General features: G+C 49.8%; 1 protein-coding gene across 4 annotated transcripts in view; it reads right to left on the bottom strand.

Moving 5' to 3' along the window:
- Window positions 1-24,840, bottom strand: part of LOC143282657 (four and a half LIM domains protein 2-like) — a 189,824-nt gene that overhangs the window by 34,593 nt on the left and 130,391 nt on the right. For all 4 annotated transcript variants that reach the window (XR_013055287.1, XM_076588313.1, XM_076588311.1 and 1 more), the window contains exons 4-5: window positions 14,188-14,421; window positions 11,853-12,068 (exon numbers count right to left, since the gene is read on the bottom strand). Coding sequence is in view for 3 of the 4 variants with exons in the window: in XM_076588313.1 (XP_076444428.1) it covers window positions 11,853-12,068; window positions 14,188-14,421 (450 nt within the window). In the remaining variant the exon portion in view is untranslated. The remainder of the gene's footprint in view (window positions 1-11,852; window positions 12,069-14,187; window positions 14,422-24,840) is intronic.

Below are 24,840 nucleotides of genomic sequence, written 5' to 3'. Positions count from 1 at the left end.
AGAGGACAGACAGACAGAGCCGGGAAGAGAACAGACAGACAGAGCCGGGAAGAGAGGACAGACAGACAGAGCCGGGAAGAGAGGACAGACAGACAGAGCCGGGAAGAGAGGACAGACAGACAGAGGAGGGCCACAGAACTCTCTCATAGCGCGGCAAACCCAGCACTCTTCATCAATGGCATCCAACGTGAAACCAACGGACGTGTCTCGTAGAACGCTTTCAGCCTGCGCTTTCTCCAACACATGTGTGCGGTTCTCATTCGTGCATACAATCACGACTTGGCGTTTCAAACGACAGCGGCAACTACAGCACGTTCAAGTTGTTCTTCCAAAATCCGTACTAGGTATGTCACTGCATTTTTACGCCAGTATGCAAACGACACCCCCCGTGACGCAGTGAGCTGCGATTCACTGAGTAAAACTTCACCAACATAATGAACGCAAAAAATACGAGATGAGAGTTAAACCGTTCCCTTTGCCTGACAGTCATGAGTGGACCCAGGCTAAATCTGATAACCACTGCTATTAGTTTTAGCTGTTACAACTACCATATCTACTCAAATCAAATCAAATTATGGTGCTTTGAGCCTCGCCGACCACTAAGGGAATCTACCATTTCTCCAAGTCTCTCTCTGCCTCTTAGCTTATGCCTATAGCTCCGCTCGGGAACAAAGGGCCACAACAGCACTCCTTCAACGGACACGGTTTGGGGCGATCCTCTTTATCTGGGCCCACGTCATTCCGGCTGCCTTCACTTCAGTGTCCGTACTTCTTCTCCAAGTCTGCCTGGGTCTGCCAACTTTGCGTTTGCCTTGGGGGTTCCAGTCAAGTGCCTGGCGAGTGATGTTGAGTGGTGACTTGCGCAACGTGTGGCCTATCCACCCCCACTTTCTCTTTTTGATTTCTTCTTCTATGGGTGCTTGTTTGGTTCTGTCCCAGAGGTCTTCATTTGAGATGATTTCAGGCCACCTGATGTTCAGAATGTTGCGCAGGCATCTGTTGACAAATGTCTGGAGTTTGTTCCTGTTGGTCTTGGTAGTGCGCCATGTCTCTGAGCCGTACAGCATGACTGACTTGACGTTGGTGTTAAATATTCTGATGTTGTTGTGAAGTGAGAGGGCTGAAGATTGCCAGATGGGTCGGAGAGTTCTGAAGGCGTGTCTCGCTTTATTGATGCGGCTCTTGATGTCATCGTCTGCTCCACCATCCTTGCTCACTACGCTGCCCAGATATGTGAACTTTTCCACTTCTTTGATCTCTTCCTGCTGTAATCGGACTGGGTCTTGCTGCTTGTTGTTGATGCGTAGGATCTCTGTCTTTCCGATGTTGATCCTGAGGCCCGTCTTCTCTGCCTCTATTGCGACGCGGTCTAACTTTTCCTGTGCGTGTTGTTTCGTGTGGGAGAGGAGACTGATGTCGTCCGCGAAGTCGAGGTCTTCCAACTGTTTGGTGAAGGTCCACTGGATGCCGGTCTTCTGGCCTGCTGTGGATTGCCGCATGATCCAGTCCACCACCATCAGAAAAATTGTCGGAGACAATAGGCAGCCCTGACGTACACCGGTTCGTACCTGGAAGGGGTCAGTCAGCTTTCCCTCGTGTATGACTTGGCAGGTGGCGTCCTTATACAGTTGCTGGATGATGGCAATATATTTTAGAGGAAAGCCGTAGTGCTGCATTAGTTTCCATATCACCTCCCTGTCCACGCTGTCGAACGCCTTCTGGAAGTCCACAAAGACGCTGTACAGGGAGGTCTGCCACTTCAAGGACTGTTCAATAATAATTCTCATGGTGGCAATGTGGTCCGTGCAGGATCTGTCTTGACGGAAGCCTGCCTGTTCATCTCGCAGGGTCTTGTCTAAGGCGGTCTTCAGCCTGTTCAAGATGATTCTTGTCAGCACTTTTCCAGGTATTGACAGAAGCGTAATCCCTCTCCAATTGCTGCATGATGACAGGTCGCCCTTCTTTGGAAGTTTAACGATGTAGCCTTTCTTCCAGTCTTGTGGTACTGCTTCTGTCTCCCAAATCTTCACTAGCAATGGGTGCAACATGTCAGTCGATGTCTCAATATCTATCCATCCAGCATATCTCCACTTGTCACTGTCTACACACAGCAAGATATCGATCCAATAACGCACACACCTTTTCCTCCGAGATGTTACCCGAGATGCAGTGTGATAATTACAGTATCATCATCAATCTGTTGCAGACCGCTGAATGCCAGAAAACCACACTCTCGCTTCTTACGGTCCTGCACACTGAAGTTCCACGTAATATTACGTTCAGACAGTCAGGCAGTGAAGAAGATACCCAGACATCTCGCCTGGAGAATCCCTGACATTTAGTTTGATGCCACGTAAAGCAGAATGTTTCACAGTCTCGTAAATCAGGGATGCTTCCTGAAGGTTGGGTTTATCTCATGCTCTGCTATGAAGCAGAATCATGTTTCACTTGTAAATCAAGTCTCCGTGAGAGTGAGTAGTGTAGTGAGTGAGTGAGTGAGTGAGTGAGTAAGAGAGTGAGAAAGGGAAAGAGAGAGAGTGTGTGTGATAGAGAGAGAGGGAGGGAGAGACACAGAGGAGAGGAAAAGAGAGAGAGAGATTAGAGAGAGACAATGTGAGGGAGAGAGACAGAGGGAGAGGGGAGAGAGACAGAGAGAGAGAGGAGAGAGAGAGAGAGGAGAGAGAGAGAGAGAAGGGGGGGGGGGATTCCGCAGTTTCACAAAGAGGCGTGACTGTGTTCGGAGAAATGCATATTCGTTACGCTACATCTGCAAGGCAGACATCTGACAGCAGGACAACACCATCTGCAAGGCAGATGCCTGGCAGCAGTATAATCCAGCACGCTTGTCAGGCCGGGCCTCCAGTGCATGAAAAAACATTGGTGTTTCTGTCAGAGTGGATTTTTTTTCTGCAGCGTAATGATGCCAGAGGACAGTTTTGTTGCCATGGATTCTTTTCCAATGCGTCAAGTGCGTGCTGCATGCACACGGGACCTCGGTTTATCGTCTCATCCGAATGACAAGACGCTCTGATTTCCCAGTCAGACTTGGGAGAAAGGGCGAGAGCGGGAATCGAACCCAGACCCACACGGACACTGTATTGACAGATAAACGTCTTTAACCATTCTGCTGCCTTGCTCCATGCAGGCACAGACAGACAGACAGACAGACAGAGAAACAGAGAGAGAAACAGCGAGAAAAAGACACAGTGAGAACGACACTCGGACAGAGACTGACGGACAATACAAATACAGACACAGAAACCAAGCGTGCCAGTAAAACAAGCACTGACACCACTGACCACACAGTCATACTGAAAACCATCCTTCCCTCCACGCACTCACACCCACTGAACCAGCCACCACCACCACACCCCACAACAACCAACCCCCGTCCAAAACACACCTACCCGAAAGTTCTCCCGTGGGCAGCAGCGACCACCACGACCACCACGACGACCCCCACGCCAGCGAAGGCACCACAACCCAACCTACTCCAACAACTGGCCGGGCAGAAGATGCACAGAACGAGGAGGGCGAGGAGGGCGTGAGAGCAAGGGAATGCGCAGCCGCCAGGGCTCACCCACTGGGGAGTAGCGTGGGAAGACAGCGAGGGAGGGAGAGAGGCTATGTGAGTGAGAGAGAGAGAGAGAGAAACGCCACCAACCCTAACTCCACTGCAACTGAAAACGTTTCATCCGAGTGGCTCCCCTCCACCGCGCATCATCATGTCTATATAGGGGGAGATGCGCTTCGGAGCGGTGTGCAAAAACTTCACTTATAAATGTGCCGCTTGTCGCTGAAGGTCTCTGTCTGTCTGTCTGTATCTCATCCATTCCCTCTGTCTCCCGTTCATTATCTGTCTGTGTCTGTCTCATTCATCAGTTCCTTATCTCTCATTCATTCTATCTGCCACGGCCGGTCTGTCTCCCATGCATTCCCTGTCTCTCATTCATTCTCAGTCTGTCTGTCTCCCATGCATTCCTGGCCCTGTCTCTGTCTCTCATTTCATTTTCTCATCCATTTCAAGTTCTGTCTGTCTGTCTGTCTCGTTCATTCCTCGTCTTTCATTCATTCCCAGTCCGCTGTCTCTCACCAGTTTCATTTTCTCATCCATTTTCTGTCTGTCTCTGATTCATTCTCTGTCTCTTTTTCCATGGCAGAAGCCGCAGAGTTGATGGCTGAGGGCGTTAGCCTGAAATGACATCGATGTTCTGCCGCTAAATGTTTCCTTTGGATTTCTCCTCTGACGCTTTGAACTGAAATGTCAGACTTTATTACCGTCGTCTTCTGAGGCACAGCTATTTGTGGGAAGGCGGAATGACGGAAATAGCGAGCACGCACACACACACACACACGGACTGCACACACACACACACACACATACATACATACATATATATGGATAGATAGATAGATAGATAGATATGTATGCTGAACCGGCCCAACACACACACACACGCATTCCTCCATCCCCCGCCCTATCCGACATACACACACACACAAGTCGTGAACCGATCTTGCTGCATATCATGTCATCACCCGTGCACTGCATTGACTGAAGAATTCCTGCCTTCTGTCACAGTCAGCACACACAGCTGATCGCCCTTCTGTCACAGTCAGCAATGACAGCTGATCGCCCTTCTGTCACAGTCAGCACTGACAGCTGATCGCCCTTCTGTCACAGTCAGCACTGACAGCTGATCGCCCTTCTGTCACAGTCAGCACACACAGCTGATCGCCCTTCTGGCACAGTCAGCACACACAGCTGATCGCCCTTCTGTCACAGTCAGCACTGACAGCTATCGCCCTTCTGTCACAGTCAGCACTGACAGCTATCGCCCTTCTGTCACAGTCAGCACTCACAGCTGATCGCTCTTCTGTCACAGTCAGCACAGACAGCTGATCGCCCTTCTGTCACAGTCAGCACACACACAGCTGATCGCCCTTCTGGCACAGTCAGCACTGACAGCTGATCGCCCTTCTGTCACAGTCAACACACACACAGCTGATCGCCCTTCTGTCACAGTCAGCACTGACAGCTGATCGCCCTTCTGTCACAGTCAGCACTGACAGCTGATCGCCCTTCTGTCACAGTCAGCACTGACAGCTGATCGCCCTTCTGTCACAGTCAGCACTGACAGCTGATCGCAAGAAAACGGGTTCGAACCCCAACCGGCTCCTACCCAGTGTTCAATATCCGATCATGAGCAAAGTTGGGAAGACTGAGAGAACCTATAAATCCCAGTCACCGAACTCCAAGGATGTGCCTTTGACACTGTTCGTCCTGACCAACACTGCACGTGTCCGACTAAGTGTCTCACTCGGGCCTGAGTGTACTCAGAACAGACAATGCTAGCAAGTCTAAGCGGAAAGGACACTCGTTTTATTAATTTTTTTTTCCCTAACCAAATCAGACCCGCTACACGAATAGAACGGTTTATCCTCGTCGACCAGTATTTCATACACAAAGCGGAAAGAAAAAACCTGAGCTGTCTAAAACTGACTTTCTGTAGCCCAGACAACACAATGAGTTTTGTTTCCATTTCCTTTCCGGACACGTACACTCATGGTTGTTACGAGTTAGCGTTGATGTCTTCCGTGTCGGCATTAGGGAGTCAGGTTGGTGGGGCGTACTGACCATGTCCACTGCAGTCAAGGTCACTTCGGCTTTTGTGTCTGGTTACGCGTGTAAACAACTGCTGTCGGCGATAAGAGAAGAGAAGGCAGTGTCCTGGAGCAAGTTGCATTGCTTGGTTCTAACCTTTTGACAAGTACACGTGACTAAATACCTACGTTGACCGAACTACGCCACTGGTCAGTTCCATACTACACACAGTCAGTAGCGGGTTACGACCATACTAAGCTCTTCCGTCCGAGCAATGCAACTGACTCCAGGCTGAACACAGAGACTTCAATCGGAGCACACTTCACACGACTGAACGCTCGCCGAGTGATTCAATGGCACGGCTGGGTCTCCTCTCATCGGTGGCCGCCCGCCTCCCTCCACTGCACACTGTCTGTCATCTGCTGGCAATTCTGGAGAGATGCAGAGCGTGAACGTGCCTGAGTTTGGGATGAGCGAGAGACGAGGAAGGGAGGGGGAGTCGCGAGGAATTGGTGTGGTTGTTGGGAGGGGTGGGGGTGGGAGAAGGGCCCCGAGATCAACAGTCACCTGCCCCCCTCACCCCCCCCTCTCTATCTATCCGCACCAACTTTACACCATTGACCTGTATCAAGTTAACCCGATGTAAACAAATATCTCAGTGCCTCACACCCACACCTAACCCCACTCCCCACCCCCTCACACACACACACACCCTCCCTCTCTTAAGTTTACAAATCGGGCCTTTAAGAAACGAGCGGTTTTTTGGGAGGGTTACTAGTATCCCCAATCGGCCACACCACCTGATCGAACAGGGCTGGGGGACGTTCAAGTCTAATAATTAAAAACAACAGCAACAAGCAGCAGTAAACCCCCAGTCATGAGTGCAAAAGACTGACGCCTGTTGTTGTTGTTGGTCAGGAAATCAGTCACAGGGTCGGCCGTCCAGCGCGGATCAGCTGAGTGGCACGTGCAGGCTGGAAACCGGAACCGGAACCGGAATCCTCAGTGTCATAAGTCAGTGCTGTGGAAGACGTGATGGACACAAGTGGAGTCCTTTGCCTTCCTTCCGTCAAGTGGCCTCTCCACTCACCCACATCCCAACTAGCTACCATCATGTGTCGTGTAAAGAACACACACAGACAGATAAACACACACACACACACACATCGAAACACACAAACCACACAGACACACACACACTGGAGACTTACTGTCCCTGTGTTAGCCGGACCCTGAAATAGAACGGCAGCAGTGCTGGCAGTCAGTGTGGAGACCAACACAACGATGTCTTTCAGTTTCTGCCGTCACTCCACAGGAAACCCTTTCATACCATCCACAGCTGAGGTCATCCAGGGTCATCAGACAGCAGCGACAGAAAGGCGTCAACGCTGACACACTGACGTGTTGTACGCAATATTAATTCTGCCGCTTGCACAATCTCCAAATCAGCCTGAAAAGCTGTGGAAAGAAAAACGCGACGTCGAGAAACATTTAGCATCGGTCCCATCACTGATTATACGAGGCGATGTTCCGTGGCGGCTTAAAAACTGACATCACACGCACTGTGCGTTCTGCACGTGACGGCTGACGAGAGCAACGTGAACGTCTGCACTTCACACGAAGCACGTGCAGCACGCTTGACGTGGCCTGTTCACTCGTCCCGTCAGGTGAACATGCAGATACATCTCACAAGGCTTGATGAATCGCTTTACACGTTTTCATCAATGGCTTGTGTTGTGACAAACGAGATGAATGAGATCACCTAACGGATCATGTCATGCTATCTGGAGTTTGCCCGTGAACACCCCCCCCCCCCCCCCCCCCACCCCCCTTTGATGCTTCTTATAAGACTGAACCCGGAAACAGTAGTGGCAACAACGGCGCTATAAAACCTGGAAACTGAAACAACAAAAAGAGAGAAGACTGAAAATGAAATGCGAACAAAAAAAATGAAAGATAAAATCCTTTACAGCAGTCAAAGAGCTTACAAAAGCACACACAATTATTTGATCGTTTCAATGTAGTTTTCTGTTCTCTACAGCTGTTAACGATTACATATCATCTGATTCTTTTCAAGCTTGTTTAATCATGTAAGCCCATGGTTACTGGTTGATGGGTTATGGTTTTGTAGGAAGGAGATTGCTAAGTAGTTTACATAACTATTTGCTCTCTCTCTCTCTGTCTTTCTCTCTCTCTCTCTGATGCACGCCTGTATCAGACAGTGGCAGCACTGAAGCGGTTACGGCATAAAAACACAAAATTTAATACTTGCGATCGCGCACCCATACACAGATTGCGGAAACTTGCGTTTTCAGGTTCAGTTTCAGTTTCTCAAGGAGGCGTCACCGCGTTCGGAAGAATCCATGTACGCTACACCACACGCAGCAGGCAGGTGCCTGATATAACAGCAGCTAACCCAACGCTCTCGTCAGGCCTGAAGTGCATACAGATATACTTGTGAACCTATCAGACTGGATTTCTTCCAAAGAATTTCGTCAGGGGACAACGCTTTTGAAGCCACAGCTTCTTTGTCAGTGCGCTATGGGCGTGCTGCACACGGGACCTCGCTTTATCGTCTCATCCCAATGACAACACGCTCACTTTGATTCTTCCAGTCGGTCAATCTTGGGAGACAGGGCCAGAGCAGGATTCGAACCCACACCCTCACAAACACTGTACTGACAGATAGCCGTCCTGTCCTTGCTCCCAAAGGGATGCTTGCTCGCACTGATGTCGGTGCGTGCGCCGGCACACACACACACACGAACACAAACACGCACACTCTCACACATCGACACACACCTGTCACTCATCCCAAAAAGCGAGCCAGTAATGACGATACAATATATATGCCCCATCACATGAAGTGGATACACGATACCAATAAGTATACACTTATCAACAGTACTACTAGTCCTGACACATGAGACGTCACATTAACATGTACTATAAACATCAGTAACACACACACGACCAGTCCGCTCTTGAGGTTCATAGTCTTCGTATCACTCTTTTTACCCACATCACTATCATATACCAAGGCTGATGATGCATGACTCAGTCTACAACGAGCAGAATTCAGCATCCATGTCTCTTTCACAGAACCCCGTGTTTAACAAGCGAGGGTGGTTTTTTTGTTTGTTTGTTTGTTGTTGTTGTCGTTCTTTTTCTTTAAGCAAAAACATAACATGGGTTGAAAAACTCGGTTGTGAAATACAAGCTGGTAAATAGGTCGTTGGCCCAGGAGAAGTGAATACAAAGCAAACAGCTTTATGCGCGAATAGTGTACACACAGCGAGCTCAGCAAGAGTCGGTTTTCAAAAAGCTGCCATTCACCGTTCTTTCTTGGGACAGAGGGTAAAAGGTTTGGGGCGTTCGGCGGAGATGGTGGAGGGGGGGAGAGGGGAGAGAGAGAGAGAGAGAGACAGAGACAGAGACGGAAGGGAGGGAGAGTGGGAACTGAAGGGAGAGAAAGGGATAATATGAGAGAGAGGATGGAAGAGGGAGAGAAAGAATGAGAGAGAGAGGGGGGAGAGAGAGAGAGAGAGAGAGAGACTTGAGAGAGGAGCAAGCGAGACAGAGGCAGAGAGCGAGACAGAAGCGGGAGAGGGAGAGAGAGAAACAGAGTGAGAGAGTGTGGAACAGGGAGGAAGAGAAAGGGGAAGAGAGGCCGGGAGGGAGAGAGAGGAAGGAGGAGGGAGAGAGGGAGGGCGGAAGGGTGAGAGACAGACAGACAGAGACAGAGAGAGAAAGGAACGGTGGCGCAGAGATGTATTTATTGTCCCAACACATAGAAATATATACAGATCTTTCCTTGGCCTTCTGTGTGAACCGGTCCACGTGATGTAACAAAGCGTATCTGGTTCTTATACAGCAAAGGTGTGTGTGTGTGTGTGTGTGTGTGTGTGTGTGTGTGTGTGTGTGTGTGCGCGCGCGCGCGCGCGTGCCACGGTGTGTGTGTGTGTGTGTGTGTGTGTGTGTGAGAGAGAGAGAGAGAGAGAGAGAGAGAGAGAGTGTGTGTGTCAAGTTATGTGTGTGAACAGGTGAAACGGGAATGGCAGGTAGGCGAAACAGGCCAGAGGGTCAAACTGTCCAGAGGCCAGTGAGGGTGGTGGACACGATCAAGGAGAAGGCACTCCGGACCTCCCCCAACACCGGGTCCTTACAACACGTCTGTCGTGTGACGGCATGGGGAATGACACACTGACATCAAACCCTGCAGAGAAACAACTGGTGTGGTCAACAGTCCAGCAATCTGTATCTGACACTGACGTTATCTTATGACACTGATGTTATTATCTTAACGTGAGGCACATGTTGCTTTGCGGCGTAATGAGCTAATAATGAAAAACATATCATGAAATGTGTTAACAAACAAACAACAAAGCATTCGACCTGAAATGAATCCAGATACCAGGACTCGTGTTTCACCAGATTCACGATTCTGATTACGAAGACACGACGGAACTGGACTATGAAAGATTCACGCAGTACAAAGTGCCACACCTATTTCGGAAGATTCACACTGGCTACGAAAGTTTACGTGAATCTGAAAAAAAAATAAAAAAAAAAGATGAGAAGGATGACTTTAAAGTACAAACTTGACGTTTCAGAAAACCACATGGTCAGTTTCAGAAGCACCTTTCTAAATGGAGTATAAGATTTAAGTACAATGATCTAAGTTAAGGTGAATGCACCGATGGAAACAAAATGTTTCGGAAGTTTTCACTGAAGTGCAGAGATTCCATCAGATTCATGACTCATATACGTTGCAATGTATTGGTTCTGGCTGCACTTCGAAAAAAAAAAAAAGATCATAGAGGGAGTGTGGGATGGATATGGGTATGGGGTGGGTAAGAAAGGTGTGTGTGTGTGTGTGTGGGGGGGGGGGGCTGGCGGGGGGGGGGGGGGGGGCGGAGGGGGAGGGTGAGGCCCGGGATATGGGGGGAAAGGCCAGTGTATGACTGAACAAGCATGATGACGCCGGGGAGTGGGGAGTAAGAGGGGAGCATGCAGGAGGGAGGGAGGGGGAGAGAAAAGTAAAGCGAGAGAGAGAGAGAGAGAGAGAGAGAGGTAGAGCGAGACAGACTGAGAGACAAAGAGACTGAGAGAGAGAGACTGGGAGAGAGACTGGGAGAGACTGAAACACACACAAACCGTAGAGGGGGAGGGAGGCAGCGACACAGAGACAATTACAGACAATAATAAATCAGATAATGAATAATTTATCTTTGCACCGTATTCTTGGGGATCCCAACAGGATGCAAGAGAAGTCACAATCATGTGAACAGTGGCTCTCTCTCTCTCTCTGTGTGTGTGTGTGTGTGTGTGTGTGTGTGTGTGTGTGTTTTAACTGAAAAAAGCCCAGGTGTGAAACTTGCACGTGCAGACAGCGGGCCACAGGTGTGCACTGTGCACCCTACGTAGACCGGGGATGAAGCTGAGGCCTGGGAATGGTTTGGTTCATGTTACAGTCAGTGGTGTGCGCAGTTTCCGACACAGTTACCAAGGGAGGGTCTGAGGGGAAAAACCAGTGAGCAACTGGAGAGGGACATTCGGAAAGAGAGATGGGGTGGGAGAAAGAGAGAGAGGGAGGAGAGGGGGGGGAGAGGACGAGACAGCACGGGAGAAAGAGGGAGGGGCACGCACACACGCGCGTGCGCACACACACACAAACACACACAGCCGGACTGAGAAACTATCAACTCCACTCCCTATCTACACTGCAAGATAGATAACCTGCACAACCTTGCTAAGCGGCACGTTTTCTATAGTTATCTCCCTTAAACGAACGCTGCTTGACTTTGGACTTCCTCCACCGCTGTACCCGAGCTCTGTGGAGACTAAAAAGTCACTTCCAGTCCAAACGCACGCACACGCAAACACACTGCACCGAACGTTTCAGAATGTCTGTTTATCAGAATGAATGAATGAATGTGCGCTGTGATAACTGCAGTTCGTCTTCACAACACATGCACACACACACACACACACACACACACACACACACACTGTGACGCAAACTCTTTCGCACTCGCGCGCACACACACGCACTTTTTCAGACACTGACACACACACACAAAATCATCACCCAGCTCCTCTCCCCGTCTCCCTTATCTATTCTATCATAAAAGGAAGCATCGAGAACAAACAGCCATATCACCTCTTCAGTAACATCGTCATCACCGGTATCCTACAAAAAAAAAAAAAAAAAAATCCACCACCGCCGCCCCTCCAGTCAGCTCACCTCATCGCAGGCAGGGCAGCGGGGCCTGATGAGCTGGGCGTAGTGTCGCTCGCAGTACAGCTGCTTGTCGTGCTGACAGTACACCAGGTCCACCAGCAGCTCCTCGCACGTGCTGCACGTGAAGCAGGCCGGGTGCCACCACCTGCCCTCCGCCAGCTTGGGCGCCGCCACCACCAGCTCCCCCTTGTCCACGTCACCCTTGCAGCACCAGCACGTCTGCAACGCGGCAACACCGAGTGACTGAAATATTCTGCTGTTGGAATAAAACTGCAAGATGGCCATGCTCAACGCTCGGCTTATATCACGTCAAACCGGCACTGAGCACACAAACGTGCAAAATTAACAGGCAAATTGGGATCATCCACCAATTCAGTGACAGGCAAATTGGGATCATCCACCAATTCAGTGACAGGCAAATCGGGATCATCCACCAATTCAGTGACAGGCAAATCGGGATCATCCACCAATTCAGGGACAGGCAAATCGGGATCATCCACCAATTCAGTGACAGGCAAATCGAGATCATCCACCAATTCAGTGACAAGCAAATAGGGATCATCCACCAATTCAATGACAGGCAAATCGGGACCATACACCAATTCAGTGACAAGCAAATAGGGATCATCCACCAATTCAGTGACAGGCAAATCGGGACCATACACCAATTCAGGGACAGGCGGATTGGGATCATCCACCAATTCAGTGACAGGCAAATCGGGATCATCCACCAATTCAGTGACAGGCGGATTGGGATCAGGCGGATTGCCCGAGGCATTAACAGACGACTGGGGTCGGAATGGACTTATCAAAGAATAGCAAAATCGGCACACAACACCCACTGAGATCATTACATTTTTACATCTATACTATCATATCCAGTCTATATATCTATATTTCAAGACACTCTCCACAAACTATAATCAAATTTTCGCCCAGATAGTCAGGACAGCAGTTACCTCCTCTGATGGTCTGATGGTCATAGTCAAACACGACGGACTATCATGCATCTATATCTACATCCATACTATACATGTTTGTGCACAACACCCCCTTGACATAGACAGTCTACAGGGGTCTCCATGACACAGACACTCACCGAGTCTGTAGGGATCTCCATGACACAGACACTCACCGAGTCTGTGGGGATCTCCATGACACAGACACTCAGTCTGAAGGGATCTCCATGACACAGACACTCACCGAGTCTGAGGGGATCTCCATGACACAGACACTCACCTAGTCTGAAGGGGTCTCCATGACACAGACACTCACCTAGTCTGAAGGGGTCTCCATGACACAGACACTCACCGAGTCTGAAGGGATCTCCATGACACAGACACTCACCGAGTCTGAAGGGATCTCCATGACACAGACACTCACTTAGTCTGAAGGGGTCTCCATGACACAGACACTCACCTAGTCTGAAGGGGTCTCCATGACACAGACACTCACCTAGTCTGAAGGGGCCTCCTTGACACAGACACTCACCGAGTCTGAAGGGGTCTCCATGACACAGACACTCACCTAGTCTGAAGTGGTCTCCATGACACACTCACCGAGTCTGAAGGGGTCTCCTTTACACACTCACCGAGTCTGAAGGGGTCTCCATGACACACTCACCGAGTCTGAAGGGGTCTCCTTGACACAGACACTCACCCAGTCTGAAGGGGTCTCCTTGACACAGACACTCACCCAGTCTGAAGGGGTCTCCTTGACACAGACACTCACCGAGTCTGAAGGGGTCTCCTTGACACAGACACTCACCGAGTCTGAAGGGGTCTCCATGACACACTCACCGAGTCTGAAGGGGCCTCCTTGACACAGACACTCACCGAGTCTGAAGGGGTCTCCATGACACACTCACCGAGTCTGAAGGGGTCTCCATGACACACTCACCGAGTCTGAAGGGGCCTCCTTGACACAGACACTCACCGAGTCTGAAGGGGTCTCCATGACACACTCACCGAGTCTGAAGGGGCCTCCTTAACACACTCACCGAGTCTGAAGGGGTCTCCTTGACACAGACACTCACCGAGTCTGAAGGGGTCTCCATGACACAGACACTCACCGAGTCTGAAGGGGCCTCCATGACACACTCACCGAGTCTGAAGGGGTCTCCATGACACAGACACTCACCGAGTCTGAAGGGGCCTCCTTGACACACTCACCGAGTCTGAAGGGGTCTCCTTGACACAGACACTCAGAGTCTGAAGGGGCCTCCTTGACACACTCACCGAGTCTGAAGGGGTCTCCATGACACACTCACCGAGTCTGAAGGGGCCTCCATGACACAGACACTCACCGAGTCTGAAGGGGTCTCCATGACACAACTCACCGAGTCTGAAGGGGCCTCCTTGACACAGCCGATGTCCATGGCCACCTGGTCTCGCAGCTCGCGGAAGATGCGGAACTCCTTGGTCTCCCCGGGCTCCTCTAGCGCCTTGCAGTAGCGGTCGCTCAGGTCCTGCTTGGGCAGCTGGCGGATCAGCTGCAGGTCCCGGTACCGCTCACCCGGGGTGCCCACCCGGGGTACCTTGTGGTTGGGCAGCTGGTCCATGTACTCCTCGATCTGGTTTATAAAAAAAAAAATTTAACGGGGTTGGAAATATTATATCTTATTAGTACAAGCAAAACAAACAAAAACAAAACAAAGAAAACAAACACACAACGAAAAAAGAAAGAGAAAAAAATCTTAATAGTCAATGTATTGATCATTCGCGAACAGAACTATCCTGTTCTAACATAACGCAGCATGCAAAAAGACGAGTTTCCCATGTGTCTGGGTATTTGGGGGCGGTGGGGAGGGGGTGGGAGGAGTTGGGGGGTTGGGGGGGAGAGAGAGAGAGGACGAAAGATCAACCAATGCTTCCAGTGCACTGAAGCATATTTACAGGAGTGGTTCCCCTTAGACGCTCTGCCAGAGAGCAAGTCACATGGTAGTTGTTCGGTACGTGTGAACAAGTCAGGAGCAGTCACGTCTCAATATGACATGTTCGAGCAATCGTTTCTGTAAGTAAGCCGAACCTGGTAAAACGTTACTTTATCAATAATAGTATTATCATTGTTAGTATGGTTTATTTTCGTCATACAAGCAACTGAATTAACGTGCACTCGCGCTCGAATACGCACACACACACACTCTCTCTCTCTCTGTCTCTCTCTCTAACCTACACGAGAAGAGAGAGAAAGAGACACAGAGAGAGGAGGGGACATTTAAAAATAATTACGCTGCTGGTCAGGCACCTGCTTGGCAGATGTGGTGTAGCGTATATGGATCTGTCCGAACGCAGTGACGCCTCCTTGAGCTACTGATACTTCTAAATAATTAAAACAGAGCTTTGCCCCTTTCTGGCTGATCGAACATAGTATATCGGACATCGGTGTGTCTGGCTTCATCTGAACGATATGCATTTCGAATCTAGGCAACGACTAACGAACCTGATTAAACGTTTTAATTTTACCAAGTCCATAAAGTAATTTTCTTCAGTTGTACTTCTGTCTACTTCGGATCTTCACCTTTGATTCTACGCCTTTGTCTCACTGAAGACTGAAGGTGTTTGAAGCTGCATTTCTTTTTTTCTTTTTCTTTTTTATCTAATGTTCCTTCACAATTTTAACTTTCTGCATTCGTAGTCTGTAATTCGTACAGCTACGAGTGCGCTTTCCGTGTATGACCGTTTTTTACCTCGCCATGTAGGCAGCGATGCTCCGCTGTTTTCGGGGCTGTGCATGGTGGGTATGTTTCGTGCTTCCATTACCCACAGAACCCTGGATTACAGGATCTTTAACGTGCATATCTGCATGCGTACACACACGCTATCAGCTACGAATAGAAATGCACATGCGTTGACCTCGATTACGCTTTAAAATATAAGACGAGGTTTTGTTTTGAGAACAGGAAAAACGAAAAATAAGAATTTGCTCAAAGTATTTTTTTGAAAGACTAAAGGAAAACGTCCATCCTTAATCCACCAGGTAGACGGGGATGGAACCCAGGACCCTCGGACCTCAACCCCAAGGCTTTAACCACTCTGCTGTTGCCGCGCCCTCCCTCGTGTCACTGAACACGGGGTCCAGGGAAGAAAAAAAAAAGCAACGATGGATCTTCTGGCAGCAGCTAACGGCCATAACAGAATCGATCACCCGATCATGACAGCACATCCTATCCCCCACCCCACCCATCCTCCCCTTTATGACGTAATTAAGGCCTTACACTTGCACGCCATGACACCGGTATTGACCCAGGCCTGCCACAATATAACGTGGAGCAGCAGGGGCCCAGTGGTCATGAACCCGACAAGACAGCGGGTGTCCACGGGTTCGAGTCCTATATACGGACCAGAAATGCAGGAATTGTGGAATGGATGGGTGGATGAAGAGAGAGAGAGAGAGAGAGAGAGAGAGAGAGAAAGAGAGAGACAGACACACACAGAGAGAGAACCAAGTCCCAGCCCCAAAGGGCCGCCTGAAAACTTTCTGCTCTATTTTTTTTCCCTCGAGAGAGAATCCTGCCTCAGTGATTTCAGAAGTTTACTATCGTGTCTTTCACATGACTATCGTGTCTTTCACATGGCTATCGTGTCTTTCACATGGGCGAAAACTACAGCACAATACGCCCCAGCTCTGAAAACAATGTCTCAACTCATAGACGCTGCGAACAAGGGGAGCACTATGAAAACCCCCAACAAAAGAAAGAAAAGGCAGTCACAACAGGACGGAACTGCCCACCGCCCATTCAACACTCCCGTTCATTTGCTGACACCAGAAAGACTCCATAGTCAACAATACTTCATTCTCTTTGTGTGTCAGACTTTCACACTGGGAAGAATACATAACAAAAGAAACCGGGAACAGTTCGTGGATACTAAACACGGGCGTGTCAAGTACATGGTAGAACAACACTTACAAACAAACAACAGCCTCAACTTTGGAAGCCTGGACATCAAATTAAACTGCTATTCATAGTGAAATGGTGAGAGGTACGCAATGAAGACAACCATTTAAATACAGCTCTCACTCGCGCGCGCGCGCGCGTGTGTGTGTGTGAATGTGTGTGTGTGTGCGCGCGCGCACGGGCGCGCGTGCGTTTAGTGTGGTAACTGGTGGGTGGGTGGGTGCGTGGTGTGTGTGTGGGTGTGTGTGTGCATGCGTGTGTGCGCGCGTGCATGTGTGTGTGCGTGTGTATGCGTGCCTGTGCATGTACTAGTCTATGTGCGCGCGCGCGCGCGTGTGTGTGGTGTGTTGCGCGCGCGTGCAAGCGTGCGTGTGAAGGATGTTCGCTACCAGGTCAAACACTTATCGATGTCCTATCTTCCAACCTCAACCCCGAAAACAATACCAACAATATCCTGTTGACAAACTGAACTGAAGGCGACACGAAACGTCGCAGTTTGCAGCGGTACAAACCACAGTCACTTCCCTTTTCTCCCTTCCCCTCTCCACACTCACTCTCCTCAAGACCCACACGACCAATACTATTATACAAAACTATCGACGTGCGTAGACTGGTAAATATCCACTGTGTGTGTGTGTGTGTGTGTGTGTGTGTGTGTGTGTGTGTGTGTGTGTGTGTGTGAGAGAGAGAGAGAGAGAGAGAGAGAGAGAGATCAAAACCTTTTTATTGAGGGAAAAGGAGTAGGCATTTATCGGCCTGTTTTCATCCTACCCTCGTAAAGAAAACGTATGAACTAATCTAGGAAATACAGAAGAAGAAAAATAATAATGAGAGAGAGAGAAAGAGAGAGAGAGAAAGACAGACAGACAGAGAATATTTTATTCAGAACAGGCCATGGGAAAGGGAGAGAGAGAGTGGTGTGGTGTGGTGTGGTGCGGTGCGGTGTGTGTGTGTGTGTGTGTGTGTGTGTGTGTGTATGTTCAAAGCTGACGCAGGTGGCAGGTCATGGCTGATGTAAAATTAATGTGTTAGTAGTGATCGGTATCGACCTGTCGTTAATCACCTATGTTATAATTATGATGCATCACTAGTTTTCTGTGTCTGGTGTGTGAGTGTGTGTGTGTGTGTGCGCGCGCGCGCGCATATGTGTGTGTGTGTGTTGTGTGCGTGCGTGCGTGCGTGTGTGTGTGTGTGTGTGTGTGTGTGTGTGTGTGTGTGTGTGTGTGTGTGTGTGTGTGTGCACGAATGTTTGACGCAACACGAACAGCAGGCTTTGAACACAAGCGTATGCTAGAATGGTGGTGGTGGTGGTGGTGGTGGATGAAATGACTGCGGTAATTATACAGCCGACAGCTGGTGGAACGGACACTGCGGGACATTAGTTGGGTGTTTTTTTTATATTAAGTTTCGTTTGTACCGTAAAGATATGTTGTGTGGAGTGATGTGGTGTGCTTTTGTGAAGTGTGGTGTGGTGCGTTTGTGTTGTGGAGTGTTGTGGTATGGTGTGGTATGGTGTGTGGTATGGTGTATGGCATGGTATGGTATGGTATGGTATGGTATGGTATGGTATGGTGTGGTATGGTGTGGTGTGGTGTGGTATGGTATGGTATGGTGTGGTGTGGTATGGTGTATGGTAGGGTATGGTGTGGTGTGGTATGGTGTATGGTATGGTGTATGGTATGGTGTGGTATGGTGGGGGGGTAGTATGGTGTATGGTATGGTTTGGTATGGTATGGTATGGTGTATGGTAGGGTACGGTATGGTGTGGTGTGGTATGGTGTATGGTAGGGTACGGTATGGTGTGGTGTGGTATGGTGTATGGTACGGTATGGTATGGTGTGGTATGGTATGGTATGGTGGGGGGTAGTATGGTGTGATGTGTGTATCCTTTTTGCTGGAGTGATGGCCTAGAGGTAACGCGTCCACCTAGGAAGCGAGAGAATCTGAGCTCACTGGTTCGAATCACACCGGCAGTCGCCAGTATTTTCTCCTCCTCCACTAGACCTTGAGTGGCGGTCTGGACGCTAGTCATTCGGATGAGACGATAAACCGAGGTCCCGTGTGCAGCAAGTTAGCGCACGTAAAAGAACCCACGGCAACAAAAGGGTTGTCCCTGACAAAATTCTGTAGAAAAATCCACGTCAATAGGAACCTCCCCCCCCTCCCCTCAAAAAAAAAAAAAATTAAAAAAAATAAAATTGCAGGCATGGAAAAAATGCAGAAAAAATGGGTGGCGCTCTCAGTGTGTAGCGACGCACTCTCACTGGGGAGAGCAGCCCGAATTTCACACAGAGAAATCTGCTGTGTCAAAAAGAGTAATGCAAAGTATCGTACTGTTGTTTTTTTTTTAACATTCTTATTATAATCTTTTTTGTGTTTTGTATTTCACTGTTTTAGTATTGCGTTGTACTATTGTACTGTGTTGCATTGTACTGTATCAAGTTGCATTTTGTATCATATTAGGTTGTATCACTGTGTTGTATGATTACTGTATTGTATCACGCTGTTCGGTGTTAGATGTAAGTCTGAAACAGCTGCAGTTACACCGCAACAATGCATACCAAATCTTTCCTCAGTCTGCTTGCAGACCTTTTTTTCCCAAACATTTTTTTTTATTCGGACAAAGGTATACATTTGAGGTATATATAATACTATTGCAGACTTTAGCCTGAGGACCTCCGTGCACTATCACACTGTAGGTTGTTAATCTTTTGTCACAACACGTGTCTCGGTGAAATCCGGGCTGCTCTTCCCTTGCTACAGACCAGCGCCACACATATTTTCTCCTCCTTTTTTCTGCCAGCAAATGCATTTGTTTTCCAAAATGTATTTTTCAGCAGACTTTTGTCTGGGACGATCTTTGTGTTGCCGTTGGTTCTTTTACGAGCACACAGTGCATGCTACACACGGGACCTCGGTTTATCGTGTCATCCAAATGACTAGCGTCCAGACCATCACTCAAGGTCTGGTGGAGTGAGAGAAAGTACTGTTGAGTGTGGGAATCGAACTCGTGTGCTCAGAATCTCTCGCTTCCTGTGCCGCCGATGTGTTACCACCTGGCCACTGCACCACACCAATCATAACACACACACACACACAACACAATACAAAACACATACACGCATGCACACACACACACACACACATACACACAAACAACACGCACACCCATCCACACCAACACACGCACACACACACATTCACGTGTTTCTCCCTGAACAAGCTCCAATTCCGAAGACAATTGTGTGGATGCCAAACCTTCGACTTATCCAGTTGGCAGTGCATAGCTACAGCCGCCCCAACTACCTCAAAACAAGAAGAAAAAGGGGGAAAAAATCGCCTTTTGTGGACGGGAACCACCAGGACACCACAACCCCTCCCACACTGAGAACAACAACAACAATAAACAGCAGAGCAGCAGCGGCGGAGGCGTGCAGTGGAAGTAACGGCATCATCATCATCATCATCATCATCAAGCCCAACGATTTTCCAAACCTACAGCAGAGCGGCAGAGGATCATATTGTATTTTTTTTCTTTTTTGCCACAACAGATTTCTCTGTGTGAAATTCGGGCTGCTCTCCCCAGGGAGGGCGCGTTGCTACACACTGAGAACGCCACTTTTTTTTCCCCTGCGTGCAATTTTATTTGTTTTTCCAATCGAAGTGGATTTTTCTACAGAATTTTGCCAGGAACAACCCTTTTATTGCCGCGGGTTCTTTTACGTGCGCTAAGTGCATGCTGCACACGGGACCTCGGTTTATCGTCTAATCCGAATGACTAGAGTCCAGACCACCAATCAAGGTCTAGTGGAGGGGGAGAAAATATCGGCGGCTGAGCCGTGATTGGAACCAGCGCGCTCAGATTCTCTCGCTTCCTAGGCGGACGCGTTACCTCTAAGCCATCACTCCACTTACGACTTGGATACAGCTAACCTACTGGGCAGCTCTGGCATGACAAGAGGCGAGCTTCCTCCCACGGTAGCTGGCTGGGCGGTTAGTTGGTTGGCTCCAGCCTGGTTATGACATCAGCTCAGGGAACCGGACAGCGACTAATGACATCAAAAGGGGTGTGTGGACTCTAGGTGTGCTGCTGCTGCTGAGGGCAGAGATGTTTGCCGTACCCTTTAATTCAATTGTCCTTGGGCACCTCACGGGGCTTTTATGCGGGGACAGGACGCGGCTGATCTGACACTGTCGCTCTTCCATGACCCCGGCTCTGAACAACTCGACCTTAAAGGCGTCAGCCATTAGGTCGTTCAACTCAACTCTAACTCGGATGATGGCCTGTACAATCTCCAGCGTACAAACTTTGGTCCTGTGAGGATGGGAGGTATTCGTAAGGAAAGTGTAGAACGATATTCCTGACAGTCCAGGACGATATTCCAGACGAACGATATTCCAGACAGTCCAGAACTATATTATATTCCAGACAGTCCAAAACGGTATTATATTCCAGACAGTCCAGAACGGTATTCCAGACAGTCCAGAACGGTATTCCAAACAGACAAGAACGGTATTCCAGACAGTCCAGAACGGTATTATATTCCAGACAGTCCAGAACGGTATTCCAGACAGTCCAGAACGGTATTCCAAACAGACAAGAACGGTATTCCAGACAGTCCAGAACGGTATTCCGAACAGTCAAGAACGGTATTCCAGACAGTCCACAACGATATTCCAGACGAACGATATCCCAGACAGTCCAGAACGATATTCCAGACAGTCCACAACGATATCCCAGACAGTCCAGAACGATATTCCAGACAGTCCACAACGATATTCCAGACAGTCCAGAACGGTATTCCAGACAGTCCAGAACGATATTCCAGACAGTCCAGAACGGTATTCCAGACAGTCCAGAACGGTATTCCAGACAGTCCAGAACGGTATTCCAGACAGTCCAGAACGATATTCCAGACAGTCCAGAACGGTATTCCAGACAGTCCACAACGATATTCCAGACAGTCCAGAACGGTATTCCAGACAGTCCACAACGATATTCCAGACAGTCCACAACGATATCCCAGACAGTCCAGAACGGTATTCCAGACAGTCCAGACGAAACAGCTCATGTCCCCGACTGGCACAGCCAGGAAGGACCGCTAGGCAATGATCTCATTCATAAAACAAAAGTGACCTCGTCCTCTTTCTTATACTTCAGGTGCCAGTTGCATTGCTTGGTTCTAACGTTTTGACAGTTACACGTGACTGAATGCCTACGTTGACCGAACTACGCCACTGGTCAGTTCCATACTACACACAGTTAGCAGCGGGTTACGACCATACTAGGCTCTTCCGTCCGAGCAATGCAACTGGCTCCAGGTCCCCCCCCACCCCCACCCCCCATATTCCCCTACATCTTTGTTTTAACCATACATCACTTTTAATGAACCTTATTTCTCTCTTCGTGTCATCTTGTACACCCCTCTTCTTCTCTCCACCTCCCCCCCCCCCTCTTCTATCCGTAATGCCTCCCGGCCCCTCCTTTGATTTCAATGTTTAGTCAGTCTGCTCACCTCAACCTCGGCACTTAATTAATCCCACGCCTCTCTCTCTCTCTCTCTCTCACACACACACAGCAGACATGATGCAAAAGCAATTATGAGCCCGCCCACACGCTGTGAAACCTCTAGGAAGTTCAAAGGGAAAACTTGTCCCCCCCCCATCCCCTGACCCCTCCCCGCCTTCGTTGTGTAATCCTCCGCCCCTCATCCTCTTTTATCTTCACGTAGCTGTCATCGTCTTCTCTTCCTTCAGTTCGGAGGTCAGGGCCCCTCCTGCTCTCCTGGAGATTTATCATCTCTCTCCACCCTCCTCTTCCCTGTCTCTCTGCTGGCTTCATCTCTCTCCACCCTCCTCTTCCCTGTCTCTGCTGGCTTCATCTCTCTCCACCCTCCTCTTCCGTCTCTCTGCTGGCTTCATATCTCTCCACCCTCCTCTTCCGTCTCTCTGCTGGCTTCATATCTCTCCACCCACCTCTTCCTTGTCTCTGCTGGCTTCATCTCTCTCCACCCACCTCTTCCTTGTCTCTGCTGGCTTCATATCTCTCCACCCTCCTCTTCCGTGTCTCTGCTGGCTTCATATCTCTCCACCCTCCTCTTCCTTGTCTCTGCTGGCTTCATATCTCTCCACCCTCCTCTTCCTTGTCTCTGCTGGCTTCATCTCTCTCCACCCTCCTCTTCCTTGTCTCTGCTGGCTTCATCTCTCTCCACCCTCCTCTTCCCTGTCTCTCTGCTGGCTTCATCTCTCTCCATCCTCCTCTTCCGTCTCTCTGCTGGCTTCATCTCTCTCCACCCTCCTCTTCCTTGTCTCTGCTGGCTTCATCTCTCTCCACCCTCCTCTACTGTGTCTCTGCTGGCTTCATCTCTCTCCACCCTCCTCTTCCCTGTCTCTGCTGGCTTCATCTCTCTCCATCCTCCTCTACTGTGTCTCTGCTGGCTTCATCTCTCTCCATCCTCCTCTACTGTGTCTCTGCTGGCTTCATCTCTCTCCATCCTCCTCTACTGTGTCTCTGCTGGCTTCATCTCTCTCCACCCTCCTCTTCCCTGTCTCTCTGCTGGCTTCATCTCTCTCCACCCTCCTCTTCCCTGTCTCTGCTGGCTTCATCTCTCTCCATCCTCTCTCTGCTGGCTTCATCTCTCTCCATCCTCTCTCTGCTGGCTTCATCTCTCTCCACCCTCCTCTTCCCTGTCTCTGCTGGCTTCATCTCTCTCCACCCTCCTCTTCCGTCTCTCTGCTGGCTTCATCTCTCTCCACCCTCCTCTTCCGTGTCTCTGCTGGCTTCATCTCTCTCCACCCTCCTCTTCCGTGTCTCTGATGGCTTCATCTCTCTCCATCCTCCTCTTCCCTGTCTCTCTGCTGGCTTCATCTCTCTCCACCCTCCTCTTCCCTGTCTCTGCTGGCTTCATCTCTCTCCACCCTCCTCTTCCCTGTCTCTCTGCTGGCTTCATCTCTCTCCACCCTCCTCTTCCGTGTCTCTGCTGGCTTCATCTCTCTCCACCCTCCTCTTCCGTGTCTCTGCTGACTTCATCTCTCTCCACCCTCCTCTTCTGTCTCTCTGCTGACTTCATCTCTCTCCATCCTCCTCTTCCGTGTCTCTGCTGGCTTCATCTCTCTCCATCCTCCTCTTCCGTCTCTCTGCTGGCTTCATCTCTCTCCATCCTCCTCTTCTGTGTCTCTGCTGGCTTCATCTCTCTCCATCCTCCTCTTCCGTGTCTCTGCTGGCTTCATCTCTCTCCATCCTCTCTCTGCTGGCTTCATCTCTCTCCATCCTCTCTCTGCTGGCTTCATCTCTCTCCACCCTCCTCTTCCCTGTCTCTGCTGGCTTCATCTCTCTCCATCCTCCTCTTCCGTCTCTCTGCTGGCTTCATCTCTCTCCATCCTCCTCTTCTGTGTCTCTGCTGGCTTCATCTCTCTCCATCCTCCTCTTCCGTGTCTCTGCTGGCTTCATCTCTCTCCATCCTCTCTCTGCTGGCTTCATCTCTCTCCACCCTCCTCTTCCCTGTCTCTGCTGGCTTCATCTCTCTCCATCCTCCTCTTCCCTGTCTCTGCTGGCTTCATCTCTCTCCACCCTCCTCTTCCCTGTCTCTGCTGGCTTCATCTCTCTCCACCCTCCTCTTCCCTGTCTCTGCTGGCTTCATCTCTCTCCACCCTCCTCTTCCGTCTCTCTGCTGGCTTCATCTCTCTCCACCCTCCTCTTCCGTGTCTCTGCTGGCTTCATCTCTCTCCACCCTCCTCTTCCGTGTCTCTGCTGGCTTCATCTCTCTCCATCCTCCTCTTCCCTGTCTCTCTGCTGGCTTCATCTCTCTCCACCCTCCTCTTCCGTGTCTCTGCTGGCTTCATCTCTCTCCACCCTCCTCTTCCGTGTCTCTGATGGCTTCATCTCTCTCCATCCTCCTCTTCCCTGTCTCTCTGCTGGCTTCATCTCTCTCCATCCTCTCTCTGCTGGCTTCATCTCTCTCCACCCTCTCTCTGCTGGCTTCATCTCTCTCCACCCTCCTCTTCCGTCTCTCTGCTGGCTGCGTTGTACCCTTTCCTCCCATCGCCAGGTAGACATACTGCTGTTGCTGACATCGCTAATGCTCTCTAATACTC

Source organism: Babylonia areolata, chromosome 6, assembly GCF_041734735.1.
Source record: "Babylonia areolata isolate BAREFJ2019XMU chromosome 6, ASM4173473v1, whole genome shotgun sequence".
Classification (NCBI taxonomy): Eukaryota; Metazoa; Mollusca; class Gastropoda; order Neogastropoda; family Buccinidae; genus Babylonia; species Babylonia areolata.
Note: the sequence above shows the minus strand (reverse complement) of the source record. Positions and strands in the feature narration are given on the sequence as shown.